At 41.7% G+C, this 10,581-nt stretch overlaps 1 protein-coding gene across 1 annotated transcript; it reads right to left on the minus strand.

Annotated features, from left to right (window-relative positions):
• Window positions 1-3,329: 3,329 nt before the first annotated feature.
• LOC127663956 (PRAME family member 8-like) lies at window positions 3,330-6,297 on the minus strand. Its single transcript, XM_052155806.1, is given in 3 exon segments — window positions 3,330-4,111; window positions 5,001-5,591; window positions 6,011-6,297. Coding segments are annotated over 3 exon segments (1,446 nt in total). The 3' UTR covers window positions 3,330-3,543.
• Window positions 6,298-10,581: the final 4,284 nt, after the last annotated feature.

Below are 10,581 nucleotides of genomic sequence, written 5' to 3' on the forward strand. Positions count from 1 at the left end.
GGTTCTTAGCCACCTTGTGGTTGCTGGGATTGGAACTCAAGACCTTCAGAAGAGAAGTCAGTGGTCTTAACTGCTGAGCCATCTCTCCAGCCCCAAGAGATTCTTTTCATGATGGGTAGACAGATTCACTGATAAAATTTCAGGTGGTCATGTAATAAGGATACATGTTCTACTATGTTCATAGCAGCCCTATTTATAATTGCCAGATGCTGGAAAGAACCCAGGTATCCCTCAACAGAAGAGTGGATGCAAAAAATGTGGTATATCTACACAATGGAGTACTATTCAGCCATTAGAAACAATGAATTCATGAAATTCTTAGGCAAATGGATGGAGCTAGAGAATATCATACTAAGTGAGGTAACCCAGACTCAAAAGGTGAATCATGGTATGCACTCACTAATAAGTGGATATTAACCTAGAAAACTGGAATACCCAAAACATAATCCACACATCAAATGAGGTACAAGAAGAAAGGAGGAGTGGCCCCTGGTTCTGGAAAGACTCAGTGAAACAGTATTCAGCAAAACCAGAACGGGGAAGTGGGAAGGGGTGGATGGGAGGACAGGGGAAGAGAAGGGGGCTTACGGGACTTTCGGGGAGTGGGGGGGCTAGAAAAGGGGAAATCATTTGAAATGTAAATAAATTATATCGAATAAAAAAAAAATTCAGGTGGTCAGGTTCTTTGATGATCCAAGCACTCAGAAGGGTGTGGGGTGGTGAGAAGGTGAAGGTGGGGCAGAGAGAAGGAGAAGAAAAGTATCAACTCTCAGAACAAGGAAATAAATCCCTTAGGAAGTATATTTTAGAGGAAAGGTCTGTGAGCTGGTCAGATCAGTGAAGGAATAGGACACAAGGTAAACAGCAACAGAGGCAGCTAATCATCCTGTCCCACTCTAGGACACACGTGAGTTCCACGTCTCCAGGAGTGAAACAGCCTAGGTCAGTTGTCAGATAGGATGTAGACATGGCCAATCCCTCTGCAACAGCAGCCTCTGGGGTTTGACAGTTCAGAGATGCTTGACTTAGAAGGGACCTGGAACTCCACACACTCTGGTTGCTCAGATGAGATCTGCATACCTGGGTTCTGTAGGTGGGTAATTTTTTTTTGTTTTGTATTTGTTTGTATTATCTCTGTGTGTCCTTGGTTGTCCTGGCTGATTTTTCTCTAGAACCTTTTTTTTTAAAAACAAAATCCCCTGGCCGGGATTGCAGCCATCATTTAAAGGGGCAGGAGCTTGCTTCCATGAAAATCCATCCACTTGCTTATGAGAGTCCTGCCTACTTCTCTCTATGTTCTTGATGGATGGCTTTCAAGATATTGCCTTGACTGTCAGAGGAGACTTTATAACTTTGAACCTTGCGAGAGGTCCTAAAGACTGTTAGGATCACAGAAGACCGAATGCATTTTCACCACAGGATTAGCATGAATCTATCATGATCAGGGCCACAATGCAATTGATTGAAACAAAAAGCATCTAGATAGAATAATGTCTTTGAATGCTTGTATGTCCTGTCTGTCTTTCTTTGTGGAGTTCGTGGAAAGTCATGTATGAGAGACTTTGCCAGAAATAAATTAATAAATAAATAAAATAAATAAATAAGTAAATAACCCCCTTAAAGAAATGCAGGAGAACACAGGCAAACAGTGTCTGCTTTCAAGGACACCATCTGAAAAAGTTGCTCAGGTGACGAAGGATGGAGAACTATTCTGCACATCAGGATGAGTTTTCCTTTTACTTCATAGATTGTTAGGTGCTTGATGTGGGAATGTTAGGGTGGTAGTAGCTGGGCTGGGAATGGTATCTGAGCTGCATCCCACAGGTCTGTATCTTTATGTGTAATGCGGATGTTTTGCCTGCATGCACTTATATTCACTACACACACAGGAGTTCAGATGTGGGAATAGGATTGAATAAATGTTGAGTTCCACAGAGCTGGAAGGATAAGAGCCTACAGGTTGGTAGCAGGAACGAATACTAGTGGTCTAAAAGCATAGCAAGGGCTCTAATCTGTTGGACAATCTCTATTGCCTCTAAGGTGTCCAATTTTGAGGTAGGATACACATCAGAAAGCACAGTACTCAATAGTATATGAATAGTAAATGGGTTTGCTCTATAGGCTGGCACCATCTGGACAACACAACCTAAAACACATTATGCATGTGCTTGTGTAACAAAACAGTCCTGAGGTGCTGAGTCAGAGCTACAATGCTGAGGAAACAGTCTTGACATGGAGCTGTATTCAGAGTCAATGAACCAGAAGATGCAGAATGAATTCCCTCCATAGAGGACTTCATTGCAAAAATCATGCCATTGTCTTTTTTTTTTTTTTTTTTTTGGTGGGGGATTTTGATTTTTGGGACAGGGTTTCTCTCTGTTGCCCTGGATGTCCTGGAACTCACTCTGTAGACCAGGCTGGCCCCAAACTCAGAAATCCTCCTGCCTATACCTCCCATGTGCTGGGATTAAAGGTGTGCGCCACCACTGCCCAGCCACGCCATTGTCTTAAAGAACACTAGTAGCCCCTTCTCCATTTTTGTCCCTGCAGTTCTTTTCTGTAACTTGGGGGCTGGGGTGCAGGCCAAGGCTAGATTATAAATCAAGAAATAAAATAATAATATAATAATGATAATAACAACAACAATAATAGGACACTGTTAGCACATGGAGAACATCAATCCCCAGTGGGTTTGAGGCATAACAAACCTGCTTATCCTGTCTCTACCTTTCTGTGGGTGAAGTGACCTGGAAGACAGACGGGCCCTCAGGAGATGGATAGAGTATGCATTCTACTTGTGTGAATAAGTTGTATTGTGGGACCACACTTTCACAGATAAAACTATTCAACATTATGGAAGAGCAAGAAGATAGACTATGGTCATAGTAAGTCTTATGATAGCCCATGTCTGGGAAAAATGATACTTTTAACAACTCCCCCACACCCCATTTCTAGAGTGTGTGTGACTTCAGGGTCTAGTGTAGGAATGACACTGAGTCCACAATCACATCACATCACATCACAAGGAAGGTTCTGGACAGATGTTGGTTTTCAAGAGCCACTCACAATTAGTTTGACAATTCTGCGTACATACCAAGGAGCCAAAGAGTGGGAAGCAAAGAGTAAAATACAATGTCTTAATTGACTTTAATGCTACCAATATGTCTTACATGATAATTTCTTTGATCATACATCATGATGTCATAGGATACTATGAACATAAACCTAAAACTGAGGTCAGTGACTCAGTAGCACATGAGAGGAGAACATTCAGTTCATATATTGGCCATATATTTACAACATGGGGAAGTCACTGGCGATTCTGTCCCAATGGGGGCACATTTAGAAACGCAGTACCATCTTTCTGATTCTACAAGACACCTGATGTTATTATCTTATTCTTCATTTCAAGTGACCCTTGTGGTCTCCATACACAGAACAACATTTTGATTCCAATGGATTTGAAACCACAAAGTTCCGGAACCCCATGATGAACGTACTTCCTCAGATATCATGTCCTAGCATCTAGAATCAACCTCTTCTTTACCGCCAGCAACGGCAAAGTCTGGTCTTCATATCATAGATGCAGCGACTCCAATAATAACGGCAGGTTTCTGAAGCAAATGTGATTGTCTTGGGCTGCCTTCTGGCCCTGAGAATGTCCATGAGATTTCGACACAGTTGGGAAAATCTGTCCACTATAAGATAATCCTCGTGATCATAGCACTCTAGTGGGGCAGGGTACTGCTCAACAACCAGCTTGCTTTGATTGGCCATGCATTGCAGAAGGTCCTTTATTACAGCAGTGGAGAAGTCATTCTCATAGAAATTGACAGAGGTGAGCTGTGAGCACTGGCCCAGAGCAGGCAAAAGGATTTTGAGCTGAGAGTCATTCATCCTGCAGTTCTCTAACTGCAGGGTTTGCAGAGTTTCAGATACATTCTCTAGGAGAATTCGGAGACTCTTGGAACAGGACTTGGGAAGCACTACATCATCGAAGTGCAGGTGTTTCAGTTGATAGAGCCTCTGACACACTGACATGTGTTTCAAGTCTGACTTGGAGAGTTGGCAGACAGTCATAGACAAGGACTCCAAGGGACTCTTCAGGCATCTAGAGAAAGAACAAGAAAAATTTTCTGACTCATGGTGCTGGAGGACACTAGTAAGATTGATACTGACACAGAGAATCCACAAATGTAGAGTCAATCTATGCTTATGTTGAAGGTCTACCCTGGGGAAACAGCATGTTGGTGTCTCCTCATAGCATTGTTTACTGAAGCATATTACACTCAGGTAGGGTGGGATCAGACCGCATGTCTGCAACAACCCTTCCTCACTCTGTCAGAGAACTAGAGTTTGCACCATCACGCTAGGAGAGCACACCTAGAAAGAACTAGCACAGAAGGGTTCTGGCAATATCTTGGCATATGTCCTGCAGACTTTATCCATGTCCCAGCTATCTCCACAATCTTTATCCCTAATCACAGTGTTTCACCCCTGACACTGATGACCCCCACCACAGTGTCACAGATTTCCCATCTACTTAGTCAAAACTTGTGTTCAAATCTTTATGGAGAAGTAGAGGCTGACTGACTCCAATAGAGGAACAAACGGATTCCTGTTCTCACAAATCTTTGTAGAGGGTAGTTGTGGAGCCTCCCCATATCTGGCCCCTCAGCTCTGTCCTGTTACCTTGAATCAGTTTTGCCTGGATCCCAAAGGGTAATATGGAAAGCACACTTACAGCATCTGACCCACACAATGGACATGCTTACAAGACAGCTTTCTCAATATCCCTTACCCCAACCCATACTCTTCCACATGAGTGGGGACCGAATCAAGTGAGCTCCATTAAGAAGGAAACAATCCACACATTGATAGTGTAATAAGTGCATCACTGTAACATCCTCTATGACTGTCACACCTGCGATGCCCACTAATGATTGAAGTAAAGGGAAAGGTTGTTGCTATAACAAAAACAGATCACTATCCTTCCTTACCTGAACAACAGTTTCATGTTGTCACTGGAAAAGTAGCCACCATTCATGGAGAGGGGTTGGAGATAGTTGAGTTTGGAGAACTGAGAAAGGAATTTGGCAGCACAGTCCTTTATATCTGCAAAATGAAGCATACCACTAACTGAGATCCTCAATCTTATTTCCCTTAGATGGAATTTGCGAAGATTTCTCATCTGGCCAAAGCAAGGTGCAAAGCAACCTAGAAAGGATAGGTCCTGTTTTGTGTATATTTCCAATTCCTCAATATAATTTGGCTGAAAAATGTTCAAGATCTCCCTGATAATCTCCACTGGGAAGTGACAAATCTTCATCTTCAGACAGCATAGCCTCAAAGAGTGTTTTCTCTGCTGGGCCCATTGTAGTAAGCATGTTTGATGTTGTTGCAGAGAGAAGTCAAGGCTCAGGTCAGTGACCACCTTCAAACGCTGCCTCAGTGCATATCTAGGAATGTGCTTTGCAACTTGTTTCTCATTCCCAGTCTTTGCTGAGCAGACTTCATCCTTTCTTCCAGCCCATACATCCCAAAAATCCTGATGCACATCTCTCAAGTCCAGGACTTGAAGCTTCCTGCTTCTGTGAAAGATAGAGGCAAAGTTTCATAATGCAAAATGAACCAACATGGAGTTAGCCTGGATCCCACATGTCTAAGATCAGCTCCATCAAAGTACATTGCACCAAGCAGGCAAGGAGCTGGATCTGGAGACATGACCCACATCCCTTCATTCATTTGCTCTTGACTTGTGTCTATTCCATATCTAGTGCCTGTAGGAAAGCCACAGAAAGGCTCATCCTAACATGGTTCCTTGTACCCTGAGCTGTCCTGACCTATGACTATCATTTAGGTCAGTTTTCAAATTGAATAGTATTTCCACAAATCCCCATGTCAATGGCATCATTATCCCCTGTGCTGTTTTCCCCATTCTTCCTGCCCTAATGTGTGTCTTACCACTATCCCTATGATTCCCCATTTAGCCTCCTTGGGCCTTGCTTACCTGGGACTAACATTCTGTGTCAGCAGTATATCTATGCCATCCAGCACAGCTTGCAAGTCCTCCACATCAGGGGTTTTCATCAGTGCCCCCACAGGGAGGCAGGTAAAGGGCCAGGCTGCCACCATTGCCTTCAATATCTGTGTGTGCCTACCATTGAAGGCCTCTAGGAAGAGTGGTGGGAAAAGCACAGTGGGCAGGTGATCCAGATCAGAGGAGTTTATGGCATCTTTCCTCAGCAGCGCATCCAGTGCCAGCTACTGGGGTGTGGGAGGGTTGTAGGTGCTCATCCTGCTATATATTCAGTCAGAAGCAACCTGGTGAAGCATTTAGGAGACATAATTTCAGGCTAAGTTTTCAGAAGTCCTATTTCTCACATATTGCATGAACCAGAAGTATAGAGCCCATGCTCTGGCAATAATGGAGAACACAGTCTGCCAAAGGATCCAGGTTCAATTCCCAGAACTTCCGAGGCAGCTCACAATTGTCTGTAACTTCAGTTCCAGGGTACCCAACACCCCCACAGAGACATATATGCAGTAAAAGTACAATGCAAGGCAGAAGCAGGTGAATCTCTTTAGTTTGAGGACAGTCTACAAGAGTGAGTTCCATAACAGCCACAGATACACCTAGTGTCAGTTAATTAACTAATTAATTAATTTTAAGAAGGCTCAACAAAAGGCTATGTGTAAGTTACAAGGTTACCTATGACTAGGTATCTGACTTCAGACTGGTTAAGACACCCTAATACATCATTCTATTTAATTTTTAGAAAATGGTCATTCAGCTGGGCGGTGGTGGCACAGGCCTTGAATCCCAGCAATTGGGAGGCAGAGGCAGGCAGATTTCTCAGTTCGAGGCCAGCCTGGTCTACAGAATTAGTTCCAGGACAGCCAGGGCTACACAGAGAAACCCTATCTCGAAAAAAACAAAAAGAAAGAAAGAAAATTATCATTCAAACCCTCAGAACACTTTCTAAATTCTATTCAACTAACTTAGTGATTGATTATTCCCTTCCTGTTCTTGGTACAACCTTATTATATATAGCAATGTCATATTTTTTAAAGCAATGTCTTAAAGTAATTCCAAGTACTTTGAAAGTAAATAAACCCAAGTTAAGGAACATAGATACAAAGCTACAAATACAATCTTTTGGGAGTGGTGGCTCATGTCTGAAATCCTAGAACTGGAGAGGGTAAGGCAGACAGGAAGATAGGAAAGACTTCAAGAACAATCTAGGCTACATGGTGTTTTTTTTTTTTTTTTTTTTGGTTTTGGTTTGTTTGTTTTTTTGAAACAACAAACAGGGTTTCTCTGTATAGCCCTGGCTGTCCTGGAGCTTACTCTGTAGACCAGGCTGGCCTTGATCTCAGAAATCCGCCTGCCTCTGCCTTCCAGAGAGCTGGAATTACAGGTGTGCGCCGCCACCACCACCCGGCTCTACATAGTGTTTCTAAAGGTCACTTTTATAGGTGGGAAATTTTGCTCAGTTGTTAAAGAGTACTAGCTGCTCTTGCAGAGGACCCAGGTTCTGTTCCTACCACCCACATGGGCTGCACACAATCATTTAATGCAAGCAAACCAAACACTTGTAAACATCAAGTAAATTTTTAAAGGGTTCTGGGGGCTGGAAAATTAGTTCATCAATTAAGAGTCCTGGCTACTCCTCCTGAGGACCCAGGTTTGATTGCCAGCACCCACTTGACAGTTCAGAACCATCTCCAATCCCAGATGATCTGAGCCTTCTTCAGGCCTCAGCAGCACCAGACATGCCTATGGTACATGTACATGCAGGCACCCACACACCAGAGCATAATTTTGTTTCGACACCTTTTGCTTTGTTTCAAGACAGGATGTCTCTGTGTAGCCCTGGATTCCTAAAACTCACTCTGTAGATCAAGCTGGCTTCAAACTCAGATTTTCCTGCCTCTGCCTTCTGAGTGCTAGAATTAAGACATGTGCTACAACCACCCAATTTATTCGGGTCCTTATGGCAGGTTAGGTATACAGCTTTCTGTCTTCTGGGGAAGTGGGGAGTTTAAGAGACTCCAAAACATGATACATAAATTGTTGCCACAAGAGAGAAATAACAGGAAAGCAATAAGCAAGTGGTTTTCAAAAACTTTCTTTATGTCTCTCCACCAAAGGCATGTGGACTATGATTGTTTCGAACAGATATTTATGTTAAACTGATAGAAATTCATGAAGCTTTCCATATTTTTACGGATTTGTATTCAGCTATAATGAAAAATGAAATTATGGATTTCACAGGAAAATAGAGAAAATTAAAGTATATTGAATTAACCCAGACACAGAAAGATAAATATACACTTTCATATGTAAATCTTAGTTTCTAGTTGTTAAATATGTGAATTTAAATGAAAGCAAGATGAGAGGCAATAGGACACAGATATGAAAGCAGATGGACTGATGGGAACAGACAGGTTGATAGAGATATGGGTAAGAATCAGCCAAAACTAAGTATATTTTAAAAATGCTGTAAGGAAACCTATTACTTTGGAAGCTAATTTTTAAATTAATACTTTAAAAACAGTATGTCACAGATCATATTGGTGCCAGTAGAGCCCAGAAGAGGGCATCAGGTCTCCTTGAACAGGAGTTACAGACAGTTGTAAGCCTCCCTCCCCTACCATGGGTACTGGGAATGTGGAGTCCTCTATGTAAGTACCTTTAACTATTGAGTCATTTCTCCCATCCTTTTAAAGTAATATTTTCTTAAACATCTGGACAATATTGATAAAAGTAAATGGTTTTCAGACTGCAGTCTTTATCCAAACACATCCACATATCTCTAGACTACAAAAAATAATTGATTTACAAGAATATGGATTAGTTTAAGCCTTTGGCCAATTCTTGGGGGTGGGGAAGTGGGGGAGGAAAAGAGGGAGGGATGGAGGGATAAAAAGAAAAGAAAAGCTAAACTCATCTTGGCAAAGCTGAATATGGCAGCAAATCTCAAACTGGAGTAGTGGTGGTGCACGCCTATAATCCCAGCACTCTGGGAGGCAGAGGCAGGTGGATTTCTGATTTCGAGGCCAGTCTGGTCTACAGAGTGAGTTACAGGACAGCCAGGGCTATACAGAGAAGAAACCCTGTCTCAAAAAAAAAAAAAACTAAAAAAAAAACAAAACAACAATAACAACAAAAAAACAAAAAACAAAAAACAAAAACAAAAAAGAAAAGAAAGAAATCTCAAACTGTATTTACTGCCAAGGATCTATAAAGCAGTTATATATTATCTAACTGACCTACTTAAAGTAAACTTAGGGTAAACATCTTCTTGAAATGAAGTCTTAGGATACTTAGGTATCACTTAGTAACAAAGGATACTTTCAAGAGCTTAGTGTTCTGCATTGGCTGGTAATCCATCTCCACAACCTAAGTGTGCTAGACCACTTTTAAGTATCCCCAAGCAAGGGTTGGGACAGGATTTTGCTTTTATTCTCCTGGAAAAAATAAAAACAAACCCCTGCCCAACTCGTACTTGTGTGTGTGTGTGTGTGTGTGTGTGTGTGTAGCAGAGAAAAACAAAACATCCAGCTGATGTTCCTTTTCAACTAGTGTCCCAAAAGGAAAAACTTTCTCCTCCACACTGTCTTAAATACCCTTCAACGCAAAGACCCTTTATGTTCACTGCCTCTGGGCTGATTACTTGCTCACTGCCTCTTGACCTCGCACTGACTTTGGTTCTTGGAGTAAAGGTGTGTGATAGTGCTGAGATACACCACCACAACGTCTTTTCAGTAAATATCAAAGTCTTTGGGGATTCACAGTATGATCAAATATCCTGCAATGTTCAAGTGCTGTGGGCCATTTCAACTTTACTGTTTTGTCTCACCCCTAGATGCCACAGCAATATTTTACCCAACTCTCTCTACTATACTATTTTATAGCAATTACAAAGATTGACTGCCTTCTTTACTAAACAAAAGCATTTTTACTAGTGTCTAATAAACCCAATATTTAAAGACAATTCAAATAAGAAAACTACTTTGAAAAAGAACTAATTCTTAGGACAATTTTCTAATTGTCATTTTAGTAATAAAGGACAGATAGGCAAGTAGACAGATGTTCAATATAATATAAAGATAACTAATTTAGAAAACTCTCAATGGAGTTAAATTTTACCTAAAAGTAGGATGGAAAAAAGGCTCAGTGGTTAAGAGTGCTGCTCTTTGAGAACCTGTGTTTAGTTCCCGGCACCCTTGTAAGGTGGTAATTCCACCAATTTCAGCTAAAGAGGATCAGACACCCTCTTCTGGCCTCTTCAGGTATGTATATCTGGCAAGCACACATATATGAGTACACATAAATACATTTTATACACATACACACAAATAAAAACAGCTGGAGGGAGAATGTGAGGGTGGCACACACCTTTAATCCCAGTGCTAGGGAAGCAGAGTCAGATGCATTTCTGTGACTTAAGGCCAGTCTGGTGTACAGAGCTAGCTCCTGGACAGTCAGGTTTACACAAACAATGCCTGTCTTGAAAAAAAACAAAAACAAAAACAGTAATAACTAGAAGTGGTGGCATACACCTTTAATCCTGA

Source organism: Apodemus sylvaticus, chromosome 13 (assembly GCF_947179515.1).
Source record: "Apodemus sylvaticus chromosome 13, mApoSyl1.1, whole genome shotgun sequence".
NCBI classification, from domain to species: Eukaryota; Metazoa; Chordata; class Mammalia; order Rodentia; family Muridae; genus Apodemus; species Apodemus sylvaticus.